Source organism: Salvelinus alpinus, chromosome 5 (genome assembly GCF_045679555.1).
Source record: "Salvelinus alpinus chromosome 5, SLU_Salpinus.1, whole genome shotgun sequence".
NCBI classification, from domain to species: Eukaryota; Metazoa; Chordata; class Actinopteri; order Salmoniformes; family Salmonidae; genus Salvelinus; species Salvelinus alpinus.
The window spans coordinates 18,364,088-18,385,987 of NC_092090.1; the positions used below are offsets into that span (position 1 = coordinate 18,364,088).

General features: G+C 39.8%; 1 protein-coding gene across 1 annotated transcript; it reads right to left on the bottom strand.

Moving 5' to 3' along the window:
* Positions 1-218: 218 nt before the first annotated feature.
* Positions 219-5,529, bottom strand: LOC139575193 (guanylyl cyclase-activating protein 2-like). Its single transcript, XM_071400192.1, has 4 exons — positions 5,323-5,529; positions 3,003-3,152; positions 1,983-2,094; positions 219-1,713 (listed from the first exon to the last, which is right to left on the bottom strand). Exons 1-4 carry the CDS (start codon positions 5,527-5,529, stop codon positions 1,574-1,576), a joined length of 609 nt encoding a protein of 202 aa, XP_071256293.1. The 3' UTR covers positions 219-1,573.
* Positions 5,530-21,900: the final 16,371 nt, after the last annotated feature.

Here is a 21,900-nt window from a genome sequence, read left to right on the forward strand (position 1 = left end):
ACAAGGCATGATAGCGCCATCCTTGTGGCGCAGTGGACTAATTCCATGGATGGAGAACAGAAGATCATAGGTTTGAATCCTACTGGCACCGTGCCACAATAAAAAATGAATGTGTTTATATGGTTAATGTCTAAGAAGATGAATTTCCATGTGTCCTACCTGTGCTTGGAGTTCACAACTGCTTAAGGTAGCAGTCTTATTGAAACATGTTCTCAGAGCATTATTTAATTACCTTCAAATAAACTATAATTTCTGTTCTCAGAACGTTGATAAAACCTCCCAGGAAAACTTTCAGTGAACCACAGTAAAATGTTCTCAGAACCTCCCTTCAACCTAAAAATGAATGTTCCCTGAACAGGATACATTTTTATTTCCATTCTCAGAACATTTAAAAAATATTCAGTTGTACCGGTCAGGAAACATATGGCTTCCTTCCCAGAACCAATGGGAAACCAAAAACATATGTTCCCACAACTTCCAAGGAACCAAAGTGCTAGCTGGGTATGTACTACAGTATCAATACTTATCTTAATGTTATAAAAAATGTATTGCATTTATTTTGATACTGGCATATACACAGAGTGTACAAAACATTAAGGACTCCTCTTTCCATGACATAGAAATCCACTTCAATCAGTGTAGATGAAGGGGAGGAGACAGGTTAAAGAAGGATTGTTAACCCTTGAGACAACTGAGACAAGAAATGTGTATGTGTGCCATTCAGAGGGTGAATGGGCAAGACACAAGTTTTAAGTGCCATTGAACAGGATATTGTAGTAGGTGCCAGGCGCACCGGTTTGTGTCAAGAACTGCAACGCTGCAGGGTTTTTCACACTCAACAGTTTCCCTTGTGTGTCAAGAATGGTCCACCACCTAAAAGGACATCCAGCCAACTTGGGAAGCATTGGAGTCAACATGGGCCAGCACTGCTGTGGAACGCTTTCGACACCTTGCAGAGCATGTCCCGACAAATTGAATGGGAGAATCTCAAATGCATACTCTTTGTGTCCTCTCTCCTCGCCTCCTTCTCAAAACCTATTGTAGGAGAAGGCCATTGTAGGAGAAGGTCTCAATCAAATAAGTCCTGAGGCGATGTATGCTAATGACTCAATTGGGAATTGCTGCTGTCTGTAAAGAAATGGGCTGTAGGTTGATTCTGCTACTACAATTGGATATCATGCCGGATGCTCTAACCTAATGTAGCAGATGCAAAAGGATGCCTGAGCGAAGTCCCCACATCCGTTTTTCAGGAGAAATGGAAGTTGAAAATACTGTATCCATGAAAACTGGAAACATCCGCTTTCTTCTGACTCCTCGAAGAGTGAGTATGCTGGGAATAATTGAAATCCATACACATTCCTCAAATATCCAAGGATTTGGCAATGTCATTAATTTCCTAAATCTAGCAAATCCCCATTTTGAGAGATACTGACTTTATGATCATCCTATTATGGGAGTAGAGTCGATGATAATGAATACAGGCCGTTTTCAACCAGAGAAGTTGTTGTTTTGGTTCAGATCCTCTTTAATAGAGAGAACCAATGTCCTCTTCCTCCCTGTCTGACATTTTAGTTCATCGTTTTGGACTCTGGAGTTTTCTGTCCCTCAGGTGCTGGTGGACCCAGTAACTGGGGTTGATATCCAGGCGTATGAGTTTTTGCACCCAGGGGTCTCTCTTTGCCCCCTCCACAAACTCCTCCAGAGTTATCTGACCTGGAACCAAAGACAACAAGGAGAGCCTTATTATTCTACCTAATGTGTATCCACTCTGTCATTATACTGTATCATCAAGAATTAGTTAAAGGCGATAGCTAACTGTAGTCACAATTCATCCACTTCCCACGGCATCGGTTGAGTAGATCAAGCCATACATGGGTCATTATTTTAATAGTGTCTCACTATGTCATTATTTCTGACATATCTGACCGTCCTGCTACAGCTAAAGGCCGTCACAATACACAAATAAGTGCTCCAGTACTCACCGTCACCATTCTCGTCAATTTTCTGGAAGATACGGTCACAAACCTCTTCAGGTGTAAGGTGGATTTGGCCTGCCTCGTCACTGACAGAACCTTTCTTTATCTTGTAGATGATCTACAGACATCACAAACAGAGGAATGTTACATCAATCAACTGTTATAGTTACGTTTTGCAGAATATCTTGACATTCCATATATTGGTCCCTCAAAGGGTTTGAGAGATTTCCTACCCTTCCACATGTGTGCATTTTAAATCAACAGGGTCGTACGAGGACGGCTGGAGAAAGTTCCTACCATATTCTTTACACCAATTCAATGCTTTTAAATCCATAAGCGGGCGTATACGAGTACACACTTTGGGGGAACAGTAGAGCATCGGACTACGGCCTTCAAGTCCAAGAGCAGGGTTTCTCAACTTCGATCCTGAATAGCCACTGTGCACACAGCTTTTCAATTACCCTATAAATTGCTCCAATTAAGAAGCCTGAATGAAATGGCCCAATGTAATTCATTTGAATTATTCTAACTAGAGTACTTCCAATACTGCCAATACAGTAACTATGCCAACAGTGAATCCGAGAAAAATGGCTTTAAAGTATTATTGTTAGCCATCCAAATAGGTTGTAGGTAAATATGTGATAATGCAATGACGTATCATCTTATTATGAAGTCATGTTTATGCATATCAACCATGACCACTGATTTGATCTATGACCCCTAAAATGCAGATACTGCACTCTGCCTTTGAATGACCTTAACTATATGGATAATGCAAGGGCAAAGTGCAGTATCTACAATATAAATGTGTTTATTCAACTTTGTTGCTGTTTTTCTGTTTGATAAATAGCTGATTCTCAGAGGCTTTGAGTTTAGTGGTTACCTGACCCAAGCAGATATATACGGCTTAGTGTCTAATTGATAATGAGCTATAGTGTGCTGTAGAACACATCCCTACCAGGATCCATGTTGAGAAACACTGGCTTAGAATGTTACTATAGGTCGCACTTCGGCCCGAACCCTTACCCTTATAATTATTCTCAGCTCGTGCCTGTCCAGTCGCCCATTGTCATCGTTGTCAAACACCTTGAAAGACCACTTTAGTTTATCCTCGAGCCGTCCTCGAAGCACAAGGTTTAGCGCAGCAACATACTCTATGAAATCCATGGTGTTGTCCTGTAATAGACACAGACAAACGATCACGATCAACTACAGCCTCAATAAAAATCCTTATGTGTTCTCCAAGTAAGAAATACATAACATCCCTGACAGTGGGGCATATGTAAAACAAAAGGTATACCATGGGATCGTGGTGGATTGTGATAATATAGGGAAAGAGACCTGGGTCAAATATGTATTTTCAGGTAGCCTATATCCAGATACTCATCCAGAGAGTTGTGGACCTTTTTAGACTTCTGCATCGAGCCTATTTCCAACTGTTTCTCATCAATTGTTACATTGGTGGTAACTGTGGGATAGCTTAACTGGCCTACAGCATTGTCTTGGGCCTTTGTTGGAAGTGTGGCCCTATTTCCATTTGGGTCTTTCCATGTCAATTCAGCAGGCCGTAACACCCACTCAGATTCTTCTGAAGTCGTTTCTGTAGTTAAAAACAGATACTATTAGCATTCCTGCAACATAATTTTTTGAAATATAATTAGATTTCTGAGAAATTAAGCTAATTGATTGCACCTAAATTGGACATTTTAATTTATACGATTCATAGAATATTCAATACATATAGTACCTAAGATACGATTTGGACCTGAACTTTTTTCTAACAAGGAGTAAGACGTGAGGAATCCAAAGAAATGTCCAAAAGCCACCCACGGACCCTACACGCCAATCCCACCGCAACAACGAGTTTATAGTATCAGTTCTCTATGTCTGATAAGTAGTATGGAGCTGCTGCTCTGAGTATTATTTCTTCATCATATGTAATGTATTCTCAGTGAATTTGGTGATGTTTTTTTTCCCCATTCAGAGAAATTAGTAATGGAAGTTGTTAGGTTTATATCCCATCCTACATCCTGATATTACCATGTTCTGACCACTAGGGGAAAAATATGTTGTATTGTCACATACACTAGATAGGTGCCGTGAAATGTGTTGTTTTACAGGGTCAGCCATAGTAGTCCAGCGCCCCTGGAGCAAATTAGGGTTAAGTGCCTTGCTCAAGGGCACTTCAACAGATTTTTCACCTTGTCGGCTCGGGTATTCAAACCAGAAAATCCAATGCAAGTCAATGGTACCTATTAGCATTTTTGCACTTCATATCCATATAATCTATAAGTAACACCATTGAGTTAACATAAACATGTAATTAATAGCCCAGGTGTTTATTTCATTAAATTCCTGAACCCAACAGGTGTTTATTAGAGACAGGCTTCTATTTCAGCCAGGTGTCTATTTCCTTCATGCACACAGCTTTTGCTCATTTGCATAGTTAATTGTTAAATTCCAGCATTCACTTCCAGCATTTTAATCAATTTCTTCATTTTCCTACACTAATGTGTTATCATTTACAAACTGTGCCACATTTCTTCATTTTCCTACACTAATGTGTTATCATTTACAAACTGTGCCACATTTCTTCATTTTCCTACACTAATGTGTTATCATTTACAAACTGTGCCACATTTCTTCATTTTCCTACACTAATGTGTTATCATTTACAAACTGTGTTCCATTTCTTCATTTTCCTACACTAATGTGTTATCATTTACAAACTGTGTTCCATTTCTTTTGTCTTAGCATGCCTCTATTGATTTTTTTTCTGGGCATGGGGGGGGGGGGGGGGGGGTCCATGGGTGGCTTTTGATGTCTAAGTCATTGTTAGAAAAATAATGGTCAAATTTGGATGTTAGGTACTATATTTAAAGAATACAAAAACTATTTCAGAACAATCCGAGAAGGTTGGTGTTGAAATCTTCTTTCTTGTCCTTTTTGAGGTGGAACGACCCATTTGGCTTTACACTCTGGCCCACTTTATGGAAAGAGGGGTATTATGGCCATCTACCTTTAGGCTATTTAATTAAGCATACGGCCAAATGAAGCATGACAGTGTACAGACAAATAGCTTAGCCTACATGTGGAAAGAGCACACATTTTGGGAAACCCATATTCTAGAAAACAATATTAATAATAGCATTGTACTAAAATTGTATAAATCTATATTCATGAATTCAATTAAATGTTGAAAACGCTTGAGTTGAGGGGGAGGGGTCTATGATAACTTTAGGCCTACACCAATACAACATGTTTTGTTACAGTATGCAAATACATAATTTACAGTAAATGCAAATGCAATTGACGCAGGTCTGCTTGTTTGTATTCAGAATCTTACCCCATTCATATCAAACGCACTGAATATGCCCTCCATGTATTGCGATTCCGGCGAATTATCGTTTTGAACCCCAAACATCCTTTTGAACTCGTGCAAGTGCAACGAACCGCTGGGGCACTCATTGATGAACCTCCTGTAGAGGTCTTGAATTGTCGATACTTCCAACTCTTCTTCGCTGGTTGACTGAGCTTGCTGATTTTGACCCATTGTAAATCCGAGTGAAAAAGATGAAAGTGTGAAAAAGACAACGCGTAAATTTAAATCTAGCTGTGGACTAGTCTCTGATATGGCTGTGCGCAATAGCCTGGGGACGCGGTTACCTCCGAGGTTCATAAAATTCTTAAACCTTTAAGAATTCGACCTCGTATCTTCTCTCTGCTCCCTGCATCGTTGCCTTTGATGGTTGTGCGTGCAAATAGGTCTGACAACATAGGCTACATCATGTGGGATATACATACGTTAGCCCCAGGCTAACTTATTTTTAGCAAGACTTGTCCTATATCGGCATTTAGTAATCTGCAGACCTGATCCAATTGGACGATGTAATTTGTAGACCTACAAGGCTACAGTGTGCCAAATAGAGTGTATATGTCCTATAACTTTTGTGACTCAACTCGTTTTATTGTGTTAATATATTATAAAACATTTTCACAATTGCATTTATGTTATAAAACCTTTTCACACCTGGAATGGAGTTTGGTCAGGCCATGAGCAAATGATCACCCATCACTATCTGATGATTAATAAATACATTTTCACTGAACAGCCACTTCTGAAGTCAAAATAGTATGTGTACAGAGATCAGAACAGGTAAAATATAGGTAACATATAGTAGGTTGGAAATGGGTTTAGAGTGTTACTGGATATAACAGAAGTTAGGTGTTTAAATAGAGAGGTCAGGTAGAATTTGCGAGGCTCTGATGTAAGGTTTGGGCAATTGTTACTTTCAGATGACGCATGTTGGGGAATACCTTAAGGTTGGCTGTGGTTCAACGAAGGATTAACTGCACACGCTGGCCTGTCACGAGAGACTAGACCCAGGACAGCTTGATTGTATTCACTCTTAGAAAAAAGGGTTTCTGATAGGGTTCTTTGGTTGTACCTGTAGGAAAACTATTTTTGGTTCCAGGTTGAACCCTTTCACCCAACAAGGAACCCCTGAAATGAGCTTTTAAATTAAGGTGAAAAGGAACCAAAAAAAGATGTCCCCTACAGAGACAACCAAATAACCCTTTATGGTTCAAGGGAGCACCTTTTTTCTAAGTTAGTACCTTAGATTGAGATTCTGGCAATGATTGAGATTCTGGCAATCGCTTTTAACTCCAGTGACCCATACCTGACCTATTGTTTTCAGCATCTCAGTCTACCTTTTGCATTTTTATAAGTTGATAAAGATAAGAGATATCGTTAAAGGTCAGGTATGGGCTAAGAGTGTCACGGGATATTACACAAGTACAAGTTGATTGGCTCTGGTGTAAGCTTCTTCAACATGACCCATGTGGGGGAAAACCTTGATGTTGGCTATTGGTCAAAGGACGATTTACATGAAACAGGAAATTACATTGACATTTTATTCATTTCACAGACTCTCTTATCCAGAGCGATTTACAAATAGTACATTCATCTTAAAACTTCTTCTGGCTGCAAGCCCGACGTCGGTACACTTATGACAACAGCCAGCTCAAGTGCATGGCGCGAAATTCAAAATATATTTTTTAGAAATATTTAACTTTCACACATTAACAAGTCCAATACAGCATTTGAAAGATAAACATCTTGTGAATCCAGCCAACATGTCCGATTTTTTAAATGTTTTACAGCGAAAACACCACGTATATTTATGTTAGCTCACCACCAAATACAAAAAAGGACAGACATTTTTCACATCACAGGTAGCATGCACAAAACCAACCTAACTAACCAAGAACCAACCAAACTAACCAAGAAACAACTTCATCAGATGACAGTCTTATAACATGTTATTCAATAAATCTATGTTTTGTTCGAAAAATGTGCATATTTGAGCTATAAATCAGTTTTACATTGCAGCTACCATCACAGCTACCGTCAGAAATAGCACCGAAGCAGCCAGAGTAATTACAGACACCAACGTCAAATACCTAAATACTCATCATAAAACATTTCTGAAAAATACATGGTGTACAGCAAATGAAAGACAGGCATCTTGTGATTCCAGCCAATACTTCCGATTTATTAAGTGTTTTACAGCGAAAACACAATATAGCATTATATTAGCTTACCACAATAGCCAGAAACACAAGCCATTTACCAGCAGCGAAAGTTAGCGATCGTAACAAACCAGCAAAAGATATATAATTTTTGACTTACCTTGATAAGCTTCATCAGATGACAGTCCTATAACATCAGGTTATACATACACTTATGTTTTGTTCGAAAATGTGCATATTTAGAGCTGAAATCAGTGGTTATACATTGTGCTAACGTAGCATCTTTTTCCCACAACGTCCGGATATTTTTCTGCCACTCACATATTCTGACCAAATAACTATTCATAAACATTACTAAAAAATACATGTTGTATAGGAAATGATAGATACACTAGTTCTTAATGCAATCGCAGTGTTAGAATTCTAAAAATAACTTCATTACGACATCCAGCTTAGTTATAGCGAGAGAGTGCCCAAAATCTGGGCGCAAACTACTAGTACAACATGTTCGACAGATATATGAAATAGCATCATAAAATGGGTCCTACTTTTGATGAGCTTCCATCAGAATGTTGTACAAGAGGTCCTTTGTCGGGAACAATCGTTGTTTGGTTTTAGAACGTCCTTTTTCTCTCTTGAATTAGCAAGCACAATAGCCAAGTGGCGCGAAGCTCTCCTTCCTGAACAAAGGCACACAACGCAACATGCCTAACGTCCCGAATAAATTTCAATAATCTAATAAAACTATATTGAAAAAACATACTTTACGATGATATTGTCACATTTATCAAATAAAATCAAAGCCGGAGATAGTAGCCGTCTATAACGACAGCTTTTCAGAAGGCAATCCCAGGTCCCTCCTGGCGCTTTCCAGGAAACAGGAAATGGGTGACACGTCATACCAAGAGCTTTTATTCCACCTCAGACCAAGATAAACACTCCATTTCTTCTCTCACTGCCTCTTGACATCTAGTGGAAGGTGTATGACGTGCATGTATACTAATACATATCATGCCCATTTATAGGCAGGCCCTAGAACAGAGCATCGTTTTCAGACTTTCCACTTCCTGGTCAGGAAGTTTGCTGCCAAATGAGTTCTGTTTTACTCACAGATATAATTCAAACGGTTTTAGAAACTAGAGAGTGTTTTCTATCCAATAGTAATAATAATATGCATATTGTACGAGCAAGAATTGAGTACGAGGCCGTTTGAAATGGGCACCTTTTATCAGAGCTACTCAATACTGCCCCTGCAGCCCAAACAGGTTTTAAGATAGCTAGGTGAGACAACAACATATCACAACCGTAGCAGGTACATTTTCCCTCAATAAAGTGGTTATCAGCAAAGTCAGTGCTAGTAGGAAAAGTGCATTTATTATTATTATATGGGGGAGGTGCATGATTCAGTGGGATTATTCAATGTGAGATGATTCAGTGAGATGATTCAATGTGAGATGATTCAGTGAGATGATTCAATGTGAGATGATTCAGTGAGATGATTCAGTTGAGGTGTTGTGTGAGAATCAATTCACCCTGATAAGGATACATTAAACAAGTCCGATATTAAATAGAGAAGGCAGGTAGAAGTTGAGTAGCTCTGGTGCAAGGATCAGGTTAGAGTAACTCCCTTCAGAAGACCCTTGTTGAGGAATACCTCGAGGTTGGCTGTGGGTCAACGAAGGATTCATCTGCAAAGATGAATCAGTTATGCCTACAGTCTTAGAAAAAATGGTTCCAAAGGGGTTCTTTGTGGAGGGATAGGGTTGTAAGAACTGTTTTTATCTGAAGAACGCTTTTTGAAAGACAAGTGTTCTTTGTAAGACACAGGTTTCTACCTAAAACCTTTAACATTATAAAGAACAGTTTTTGGAAGAAAGGGTTCTTTGATGATTCTTTGGAAGCAAAGAATGATTTTTAGCCTGGTTTGAAGTAGCCAGGAGGAAGGCATGGCCAGCCGTTGAGAAATGCTTATTGAAATTTTTGATTATCATGGATTTATTGGTGGTGACCGTGTTACCTAGCCTCAGTGCAGTGGGCAGCTGGGAGGAGGTGCTCTTGTTCTCCATGGACTTTACAGTGTCCCAAAACTTTTTGGAGTTAGAGCTACAGGATGCAAATTTCTGCTTGAAAAAGCTAGCCTTTGCTTTCCTGACTGACTGCATGTCAGAACAATGGTTCCTGGCTTGTATGGCAGGCAGGCTCGAGGTCAGGGCAGGCAGAATGGTCAGGCAGGCGGGTACAGAGTCCAGAAAACAGGCAAGGGTCAAAACCCGGGAAGACTAGCTAAAGAGAATAGGAAAGGCAGCAGCACGAGAAAACCACGCTGGTTGACTTGAAACACACAAGACGAACTGGCACAGACAGACAGAAAACACAGATTTAAGTACCCAGGGGATAATATGGAAGATGGGTGACACCTGAAGGGGGTGGAGACAAGCACAAGGACAGGTGAAACCGATCTGGGTGTGTCATTATGGTATGTAATTATTGTCATAAATAATTGCATTTTAAAGGCTAATAAGGCTGGCAGATCCATTCATAGATGGTTCTAGGAAGAACCCTCCAAAAATAAAATGGTTCTTGGTAGAACCCTTCATAGAGGGTTCTAGGTAGAACTATATACAGGGGGTTCTATGAAGAACCCTACATAGAGGGTTCTAGCTAAACTCTTTGCAATGGGTTCTACCTATAGCACCAAAAAAGGTTCCCCTATGGGGACAAACCGAAAAACCCTATATGGTTCTATTTAGCACCTTTTTTTCTAAGAGTTTAGGGATTAAGAGAAAAGGTCTTCTATTAGACGACTCAAACATGGCCAATGACTTATGTTAAATGACTGTACTCACTCCTTGGCTGAATACGCAATATTTTCTGATAAGCATGCATGGCACAAATTCAGTTCTACAAAAACCCAAGAGCTTTTGCTTTCGCTATACTCTGAAGAATCAGTGAGGACATTATAGTGTTTTACTCTGAAGAGTCAGTGAGGACATTATAGTGTTTTACTCTGAAGAGTCAGTGAGGACATTATAGTGTTTTACTCTGAAGAATCAGTGAGGACATTATAGTGTTTTACTCTGAAGAGTCAGTGAGGACATTATAGTGTTTTACTCTGAAGAGTCAGTGAGGACATTACAGTGTTTTACTCTGAAGAATCAGTGAGGACATTATAGTGTTTTACTCTGAAGAGTCAGTGAGGACATTATAGTGTTTTACTCTGAAGAGTCAGTGAGGACATTATAGTGTTTTACTCTGAAGAGTCAGTGAGGACATTATAGTGTTTTACTCTGAAGAGTCAGTGAGGATATTATAGTGTTTTACTCTGAAGAGTCAGTGAGGACATTATAGTGTTTTACTCTGAAGAGTCAGTGAGGACATTATAGTGTTTTACTCTGAAGAGTCAGTGAGGACATTATAGTGTTTTACTCTGAAGAGTCAGTGAGGACATTATAGTGTTATACTCTGAAGAGTCAGTGAGGACATTATAGTGTTTTACTCTGAAGAGTCAGTGAGGACATTATAGTGTTTTACTCTGAAGAGTCAGTGAGGACATTATAGTGTTTTACTCTGAAGAGTCAGTGAGGACATTATAGTGTTTTACTCTGAAGAGTCAGTGAGGACATTATAGTGTTTTACTCTGAAGAGTCAGTGAGGACATTATAGTGTTTTACTCTGAATAGTCAGTGAGGACATTATAGTGTTTTACTCTGAAGAGTCAGTGAGGACATTATAGTGTTTTACTCTGAAGAGTCAGTGAGGACATTATAGTGTTTTACTCTGAAGAGTCAGTGAGGACATTATAGTGTTTTACTCTGAAGAGTCAGTGAGGACATTATAGTGTTTTACTCTGAAGAGTCAGTGAGGACATTATAGTGTTTTACTCTGAAGAGTCAGTGAGGACATTATAGTGTTTTACTCTGAAGAGTCAGTGAGGACATTATAGTGTTTTACTCTGAAGAGTCAGTGAGGACATTATAGTGTTTTACTCTGAAGAGTCAGTGAGGACATTATAGTGTTTTACTCTGAAGAGTCAGTGAGGACATTATAGTGTTTTACTCTGAAGAGTCAGTGAGGACATTATAGTGTTTTACTCTGAAGAGTCAGTGAGGACATTATAGTGTTTTACTCTGAAGAGTCAGTGAGGACATTATAGTGTTATACTCTGAAGAGTCAGTGAGGACATTATAGTGTTATACTCTGAAGAGTCAGTGAGGACATTATAGTGTTTTACTCTGAAGAATCAGTGAGGACATTATAGTGTTTTACTCTGAAGAATCAGTGAGAACATTATAGTGTTTTACTCTGAAGAGTCAGTGAGGACATTATAGTGTTTTACTCTGAAGAGTCAGTGAGGACATTATAGTGTTTTACTCTGAAGAGTCAGTGAGGACATTATAGTGTTATACTCTGAATAGTCAGTGAGGATATTATAGTGTTTTACTCTGAAGAGTCACTGAGGACATTATAGTGTTTTACTCTGAAGAGTCAGTGAGGACATTATAGTGTTATACTCTGAATAGTCAGTGAGGATATTATAGTGTTTTACTCTGAAGAGTCAGTGAGGATATTATAGTGTTTTACTCTGAAGAGTCACTGAGGACATTATAGTGTTTTACTCTGAAGAGTCACTGAGGACATTATAGTGTTTTACTCTGAAGAGTCAGTGAGGATATTATAGTGTTTTACTCTGAATAGTCAGTGAGGATATTATAGTGTTTTACTCTGAAGAGTCACTGAGGACATTATAGTGTTTTACTCTGAAGAGTCAGTGAGGACATTATAGTGTTTTACTCTGAAGAGTCAGTGAGGACATTATAGTGTTTTACTCTGAAGAGTCAGTGAGGACATTATAGTGCTATACTCTGAATAGTCAGTGAGGATATTATAGTGTTTTACTCTGAAGAGTCACTGAGGACATTATAGTGTTTTACTCTGAAGAGTCAGTGAGGACATTATAGTGTTTTACTCTGAAGAGTCAGTGAGGACATTATAGTGTTTTACTCTGAAGAGTCAGTGAGGACATTATAGTGTTTTTTTCTGGGTTGGCGCCCCCCCTTGGTTTGTGCTGTGGTGGAGACCTTTGTGGGCTATACTCGGCCTTGTCTCAGGATTGTAAGTTGGTGGTTGAGGATTTCCCTCTAGTGGTGCGGGGGCTGTGCTTTGGCAAAGTGGGTGGGGTTATATCCTTCCTATTTGGCCCTGTCCGGGGGTTTCTTCGGATGGGGCCACAGTGTCTCCTGACCGCTCCTGTCTCAGCCTCCAGTATTTATGCTGCAGTAGTTTGTGTCGGGGGGCTAGGGTCAGTTGGTTACCTGGAGTACTTCTCCTGTCTTATCCAGTGTCCTGTGTGAATTTAAGTATGCTCTCTCTAATTCTCTCGTTCTCTCTTTCTCTCTGAGAACCTGAGCCCTAGGACCATACGTCAGGACTACCGGGCATGATGACACCTTGCTGTCCCCAGTCCGCCTGGCCTTGCTGCTATTCCAGTTTCAACTGTTCTGCCTGTGGTTACGGAACCCCTACCTGTCCCAGACCTGCTGTTTTCAACTCTTAATGATCGGCTATGAAAAGCCAACTGAGATTTATTCCTGATTATTATTTGACCATGCTTGTCATTTATGAACATTTTGAAAATCTTGGCTCTCTCTAATTTTCTCCTTCTCTCTTTCTTTCTCTCGGAGGACCTGAGCCCTAGGACCATACGTCGGGACTACCGGCCGTGGTGACTCCTTGCTGTCCCCAGTCCGCCTGGCCTTGCTGCTATTCCAGTTTCAACTGTTCTGCCTGCGGTCATGGAACCCCTACCTGTCCCAGACCTGCTGTTTTCAACTCTTAATGATCGGCTATGAAAAGCCAACTGAGATTTATTCCTGATTATTATTTGACCATGCTTGTCATTTATGGAAATTTTGAAAATCTTGGCTCTCTCTAATTTTCTCCTTCTCTCTTTCTTTCTCTCGGAGGACCTGGGCCCTAGGACCATGCGTCGGGACTGCCGCCCGTGGTGACTCCTTGCTGTCCCCAGTCCGCCTGGCCTTGCTGCTATTCCAGTTTCAGCTGTTCTGCCTGCGGTTATGGAACCGCCACCTGTCCCAGACCTGTTGTTTTTCAACTCTTGATGATCGGCTATGAAAAGCCAACTGAAAATTATTCATGATTATTATTTGACCATGCTTGTCACTTATGAACATTTTTGAACATCTTGGCATAGTTCTGTTATAATCTCCACCCGGCACAGCCAGAAGAGGACTGGCCACCCCTCATAGCCTGGTTCCTCTCTAGGTTTCTTCCTAGGTTTTGGCCTTTCTAGGGAGTTTTTCCTAGCCACCGTGCTTCTACACCTGCATTACTAGCTGTTTGGGGTTTTAGGCTGGGTGTCTGTACAGCACTTCGAGATATTAGCTGATGTACGAAGGGCTATATAAAATAAAATTGATTGATTGATTGATTTTACTCTGAAGAGTCAGTGAGGACATTATAGTGTTTTACTCTGAAGAGTCAGTGAGGACATTATAGTGTTTTACTCTGAAGAGTCAGTGAGGACATTATAGTGTTATACTCTGAAGAGTCAGTGAGGACATTATAGTGTTTTACTCTGAAGAGTCAGTGAGGACATTATAGTGTTTTACTCTGAAGAGTCACTGAGGACATTATAGTGTTTTACTCTGAAGAGTCAGTGAGGACATTATAGTGTTATACTCTGAAGAGTCAGTGAGGACATTATAGTGTTTTACTCTGAAGAGTCAGTGAGGACATTATAGTGTTTTACTCTGAAGAGTCACTGAGGACATTATAGTGTTTTACTCTGAAGAGTCAGTGAGGACATTATAGTGTTATACTCTGAAGAGTCAGTGAGGACATTATAGTGTTTTACTCTGAAGAGTCACTGAGGACATTATAGTGTTTTACTCTGAAGAGTCAGTGAGGACATTATAGTGTTTTACTCTGAAGAGTCACTGAGGACATTATAGTGTTTTACTCTGAGGAGTCAGTGAGGACATTATAGTGTTTTACTCTGAAGAATCAGTGAGGACATTACAGTGTTTTACTCTGAAGAGTCAGTGAGGACATTATAGTGTTTTACTCTGAAGAGTCAGTGAGGACATTATAGTGTTATACTCTGAAGAGTCAGTGAGGACATTATAGTGTTTTACTCTGAAGAGTCAGTGAGGACATTATAGTGTTATACTCTGAAGAGTCAGTGAGGACATTATAGTGTTTTACTCTGAAGAATCAGTGAGGACATTATAGTGTTTTACTCTGAAGAATCAGTGAGAACATTATAGTGTTATACTCTGAAGAGTCAGTGAGGACATTATAGTGTTTTACTCTGAAGAGTCAGTGAGGACATTATAGTGTTTTACTCTGAAGAGTCAGTGAGGACATTATAGTGTTTTACTCTGAAGAGTCAGTGAGGACATTATAGTGTTATACTCTGAAGAGTCAGTGAGGACATTATAGTGTTTTACTCTGAAGAGTCAGTGAGGACATTATAGTGTTTTACTCTGAAGAGTCAGTGAGGACATTATAGTGTTATACTCTGAAGAGTCAGTGAGGACATTATAGTGTTATACTCTGAAGAGTCAGTGAGGACATTATAGTGTTTTACTCTGAAGAGTCAGTGAGGACATTATAGTGTTTTACTCTGAAGAGTCAGTGAGGACATTATAGTGTTTTACTCTGAAGAGTCAGTGAGGACATTATAGTGTTTTACTCTGAAGAGTCAGTGAGGACATTATAGTGTTTTACTCTGAAGAGTCAGTGAGGACATTATAGTGTTTTACTCTGAAGAGTCAGTGAGGACATTATAGTGTTTTACTCTGAAGAGTCAGTGAGGACATTATAGTGTTTTACTCTGAAGAGTCAGTGAGGACATTATAGTGTTATACTCTGAAGAGTCAGTGAGGACATTATAGTGTTTTACTCTGAAGAGTCAGTGAGGACATTATAGTGTTTTACTCTGAAGAGTCAGTGAGGACATTATAGTGTTTTACTCTGAAGAGTCAGTGAGGACATTATAGTGTTTTACTCTGAAGAGTCAGTGAGGACATTATAGTGTTTTACTCTGAAGAGTCAGTGAGGACATTATAGTGTTTTACTCTGAAGAGTCAGTGAGGACATTATAGTGTTTTACTCTGAAGAGTCAGTGAGGACATTATAGTGTTATACTCTGAAGAGTCAGTGAGGACATTATAGTGTTTTACTCTGAAGAGTCAGTGAGGACATTATAGTGTTTTACTCTGAAGAGTCAGTGAGGACATTATAGTGTTATACTCTGAAGAGTCAGTGAGGACATTATAGTGTTTTACTCTGAAGAGTCAGTGAGGACATTATAGTGTTTTACTCTGAAGAGTCACTGAGGACATTATAGTGTTTTACTCTGAAGAGTCAGTGAGGACATTATAGTGTTTTACTCTGAAGAGTCAGTGAGGACATTATAGTGTTTTACTCTGAAGAGTCAGTGAGGACATTATAGTGTTTACTCTGAAGAGTCAGTGAGGACATTATAGTGTTTTACTCTGAAGAGTCAGTGAGGACATTATAGTGTTTTACTCTGAAGAGTCAGTGAGGACATTATAGTGTTTTACTCTGAAGAGTCACTGAGGACATTATAGTGTTTTACTCTGAAGAGTCAGTGAGGACATTATAGTGCTATACTCCAGGTATACTCATTCACTCCCCTTTATGTATTTAAAACCATTGGATAGGTGTAAGCAGATGATAGATGATGATGGCAGTAGGGTTGTAATGAATGGACGGTATCACCAGCAGATGGAAGCAAAGCCCAGACATACTCATCAGAACCCCCCCCCCCCAAGCCCCTGTAGTGTAGCAGTGGGTATGACCCTGCCCACTGATACATGATCCAGCATCAGGGCCTGTATTCATGAAACATCTCAAAGTAGGAGTGGTGATCTAGGATTAGTTTGGGGTTTTAGATTTTAATGAATGGACTAGAGGGACCTGATCTTAGATCAGTACTTCTAGTTGGAGATGTCTTATGATACAGGTCCAGATGCATTCTCTTCATCACACCACAATAAGGAAAGCTCTGACTCTAGCATGTGTGTTATTGTAACAGAAAGGCATTAAAGTCAGATACGTTCAAGGAAAATTATTCATAAGAACGGCAAGTAATAGGCCTAGTCACAGCATTTACGACTGTTTCGATTGTAAGTTTAAGACAACAATAAAGTGTGTACAGAACAGCTTCCTGCACACTTCACATTGGAAAAGTGTACAGATTTGGTATAAAACACAATGGAAATGTGGATTTACCATATTTACATTGCAAAATATACATACAGTATCTACACATGGGCCAACAGTAAACATTTTGCAGCTGTTAATTTCCAAAAAGGACTAAAACCAAAGTAATTTTTTGTCTTGTTTAATTAGGGCTAGGCGTCCCGCCAGCTGGACACCTGTCGATAACTTCCTGTGAAATTGGAGGGCGCACAATTCAAATAAATAATCATTAAACTTATGGATATTAAACATTTAGGTACATACAAGTGTCTTATATCAGTTAAAAGCTTAAAGTCTTGTTCATCTAACTGCATTGTCGATTTACAATAGGCTTTACAGCGAAAGCATGTCATGCGATTGTTTGAGGACAGCGCCCCACGTCGAAATATTTTTCAACCAGCACAGGCGTCATAAAATCACAAATAGCAATGAAATATTCACTTACTTTTTGAAAATCATCCTCTGATTTGCAATCCAAAGGTTCCCAGCTACAACATGCATGGTCGTTTTGTTAGATAAAATCCTTCTTTATATCCCCAAAAGTCTGTTTAGTTTGCGCCATCGATTTGAGTAATTTAATCGTCAGGTTCCCTAAAATGTAATTAAACTATACTATTTCAGACGGAAAGAAGTATGTTCAATAGGAAAGCAAAATTAGCAGGTGCGAGCACAGACTGATTTCCAACTCTGACTCCCAGTACTAAAACTCATAATTCTTCCTCGTTTGGGAAGAAACAAGCCTGAGACTTTGAACAGACTGTTGAGATCTAGTGGAAGCCATAGGAATTGCAATCTGGGAGCTGGATTTGGATATGACCCAATACGTTCCATTGGAAGAGCATGGGCTCTCCCCCAAAAAATTCTGGTTGGTTTTTCTTTGGATTTTCTCCTACCATATATATTGTGCTATAGTCTCATACATTATGTTAATATTTCTAAAAACTTCAAAGTGTTTCTATCCAATGGTACCAATTATATGCATATCCTGGCTCCTGGGCCTGAGAAACAGGCAATTTACTTTGGGCATGTCAGTCAGGCGGAAATTCAGAAAAAGGGACCCTAGCCTGAAGAAGATAACATACCTGTCTGATAATATACAGGTGCAAATACTCAGCTAGTCCCCCCCTTCATTTTACAGCCCGTTTATTACTATGTATTTATTAGGTAAGTTGATAAAAAAATATACGAAATACGGAGTAACAATTGTGTCCCCGATGTCGCCACTCATCTCTGATTCGCCACTGGGCACGCAATATCAAGTGCGCCTATAGGCTATTTAGTGTGGTCTCAATCAAATGATCCATAGCCTATAGGCTACGAAGTGCATGCTTGTAGAAGCACAGAGCAAAGTAATATTTCTAAGATAATCAAATCAAATGTTATTGGTCGCATACACATATTTAGCAGATGTTATTGTGGGTGTAGCGAAATGCTTGTGTTCCTAGCTTCAACAGTGCAGTAATATCTAGCAATTCACAACAATACACACAAATCTAAAAGTAAATATGTATATACAGTATGTGTGATGGGATGTATAGACATTATGGATAGCTGGTGGGATGGTGTAAATAAAACTAGGCTGCATTACACACTGCTAATGGATATTCCAACCCTGAGCCCCGGCCTGCTCTGCGCTAGCTAATCAAAAGCGTTTGTGTGCTGCCTAAACAATGGCTGTGCTGCATAGGAGGCCTACGGTGGCAGTTCAGGAGGAGAGTAAGCCTACCTGTTTAACATACGAAATTAGGGTATATGCTGCTATAGCCATGGATTTGTCGGTCAATTCCTCCATCCACCATGCACTCTTTAAATAGCCTATCTCAGTGTCATTGAAGGGCTGTTAAGTTAAAACCAAGACTCGAATTGAGGGTGTATGAGAGGTTATCCCATAGGCCTGCCTTTAATTCAAGAAAATTGTTAAAAAAAAAAAAACACAGGCCTACCCTTTGTTATTTTAAGATTTTGAAGAAAATAAAATGGATCTGATTATATAAAGTGGTCTATAACAGCGCTTTGGTCTGCGAGACTTTATGTTAGGATCAAGCTGTAAAATACCTGGGAAAGGCGTGACACCGTCTGATGCACATGGGGATATCATTGTTTAGTTTCTTTGATATTCAGAGGCTGAGCTACAACCCTCGATAGCCGAGGATCATTTTTGGGGACTTTTCTTGGGAAGTAATCTAATTCTGTCACTGTCAATTTATTCAATTAATCAGTTTCCGTACAATAGAAGATGTTTAAACCCAAGACAGCTTCAAGGGAAACACTTGTGACCTTCTCTCGTTGAGTTAAGCCACAGAAGAAGAGTAGCCAACAGGTAAAGCTTACATGTTCCTGTGTCGGTAAGCCTACTCTGTCTGGGGTGGAAAGTAAGGCCTAACTTTTGAAAGTAACATCACAGATAGAACTATGAGACAGATATTTCACTGGATGTATAAATGTGAAGCATCCGTTTGGCATTTCCACTCACTACCAAATATGGTACTGACAGGAAGCCCAGTGGCCGGCAGTGGGAGAAGATGGAATGAGATGGATTTTGGCCGACATTCTGCAAATTCTCATCAACGAAACATTTGATTTCAATAGAGTTTTCTGTTCCCAAAACTAGAATCTGTTACGAACAGAGTGGACTAAGTTTTGTAGAAAGTGCCAAAGTAAAAAAAAACATGTTGTGTAGGAGTGCAAAGGCAAATTGAGTTATTGCACACGTCCATTTATAGTAGGTGTTCACTAATGGGATATGCAAATGCAGGCTAGAACGCGCCAATAGGATCTCTCTAGCTTGTGCTTGGCTCTGCCCACCTCATTGCTTGTTCTGCTCTCTATGACTAATTTGTTCCCATTGGTTTAAAGGAGACGTGGGGAGTCAGGAAGCAGGTGCAGTCGGTGAGTTTAATAGGAACGAACATGGAGTAAATACAAAAACAGGAGACGTGTCAAAACATGAAAACAGGAAACAATACTACCTAATTGGTGATACAAAGGAGTGCTAGATAAAGGGGACGGAATCAGGGAGTGATGAAATCCAGATGTGCCTCATGATGAGGCGCAGGTGTGCATAATAAGGGTTGCCAGGTGTGCATAATAACGGTTGCCAGGTGTCCGTAATGAGGGTTGCCAGGTGTGTGTAATGAGGGTCGTCAGGTGTGCGTAATGATGGGTTGCCAGGACCGGTGGTTAGTAGACCGGTGACGTCGAGCGCCGGAGTGGGAGTAGACGTGACAATTAGAAACGACAGTGTGTGCTCCATCTTGGGTTAGTTATAAAAATCTTTGCTACCATTCTCAGACTCCTAATGGCGTCTCAGATTAAATTATTTGCAAACGGAGAGTTTCGTTGCAAACAAGACACACTGATTTGACATTGGAGAAATATGATATGATGAACACATAGGCCATTCTCAGTCTGTGATTTGTGTGGTATTAAAAAAGATTCTGCTAATATGTAAAATGACCTAGAATTACATGACATTTTTATAAAAAGCAATGTTTTTCTCTGACCTGCAAATACGATGATAGATTCATGCAATGATTTTACTATAAAGGAGATATTTCCACCCCTACTCTTGTCCATGGTGGTCTGCAAACCCAAAACCTGGCCCCCAGCCCTGTACACTATCAAATTTCCTGCAATGCCATGTAATGCATACAGAACGAAGAACAGTTTCTTAAACTGCAATCTAAGGCTCTGGACTCGGGTCTGTCCAGGAAGTGATGGTAAACGGTAGACATGTTCTCCACTACCCACTTTATGTTTAATTATTATTTTGTATATAGGGGAGGGTTACTTTTTTAAAATAGTATTTTTTGCATTTAGGCACTATTAAGGAAAAAATATATTTTGTTGAAGGGAGGGCCATCCATTTTCATTTCAAAGGTCCAATTTTCTCCATGTAACCGTTACTATGAATAAACTTCACTCCCTTACCGCTCCCTAAAAGATGAAATCGGTGTTTCCCTTAGTCCTGCTTGGAACCAAAGTCTTTCAAGATATGTTCGCCCTCTGGTTGGTATTGTAACTGTAACAACGTAGTCCTTTTTGAACAGACTAAGGGTGATTTATGACAAGCATCCTGTACAGCGGAGGTAAAGAATGTAATTTTTTACCAAGCAAATCTACGGTGGCAATTTACTAGACTATTTGTATGAATAAAAAATAATGATGGTGTGACCTACTGTTATTATTTTATTTATTTCCTATTTATGTTATCGAAAGTGTCTGGTACGGCCATTTCTTATCAAGAGAGAGGGTAAAATATCTATGGACTGTCCATATTTGAAATGTGTAACCTGATCAAGTCAATCGGGGGGATGGAGTTATTTGTGCCTGAAGGGTTCAGGCTGGAATCAAACCCACGCTGACACATTAGGCTACAGATACGTTAGGCTACATATACGTTAGGCTACAGATACATTGGGCTACGGATACGTTAGGCTACAGATACATTGGGCTACAGGTACGTTAGGCTACAGATACATTGGGCTACAGATACATTAGGCTCGAGATACGTTAGGCTCGAGATACGTTAGGCTCGAGATACGTTAGGCTACAGATACGTTAGGCTACAGATACGTTAGGCTACAGATACGTTAGGCTACAGATACGTTAGGCTACAGATACGTTAGGCTACAGATACGTTAGGCTACAGATACGTTGGGTTGCAGATACGTTGGGCTGCAGATACGTTAGGCTACAGATACGTTAGGCTACAGATACATTGGGCTACAGATACATTGGGCTACAGATACATTGGGCTACAGATACATTGGGCTATAGATACATTGGGCTATAGATACGTTAGGCTATAGATACGTTAGGCTACAGATACGTTAGGCTACAGATACATGTTGCAGTAATAGGACATAGGCCTAACGTTTGAGCGAGTGAGAAAAATATTTTTAGCGCAAGCCCTGATCCGAATGACTCGACTGCCCCAGCACGGAGAGAAAGACAATTGCTCTTTTCAGGGACTCACAAGGCTCATTTGAATGTCATGATGCAGCAGGAAAATTCTCTGCCACAAAGAGTGATGAAGTTAAGACATCTGTACTTTGTGCTAATAATTGCAATCAGAGTTCCAGTATATATTTAAAATTAATCAGGTTAATTACAGTTGTGCAATAAGAATACAGTTATC

What these genes read in the sequence shown, in the direction of transcription:
- LOC139575193 (XM_071400192.1), bottom strand. Translation starts at nt 5,529, where the DNA reads ATGGGTCAAAATCAGCAAGCTCAGTCAACCAGCGAAGAAGAGTTGGAA. An exon ending in GTGCGTTTGATATGAATGGG is followed by an intron (nt 3,153 to 5,322) that starts GTAAGATTCTGA and finishes TGTCTATTACAG; the next exon opens with GACAACACCATGGATTTCAT. An exon ending in AGCTGAGAATAATTATAAGG is followed by an intron (nt 2,095 to 3,002) that starts GTAAGGGTTCGG and finishes TGATGTCTGTAG; the next exon opens with ATCATCTACAAGATAAAGAA.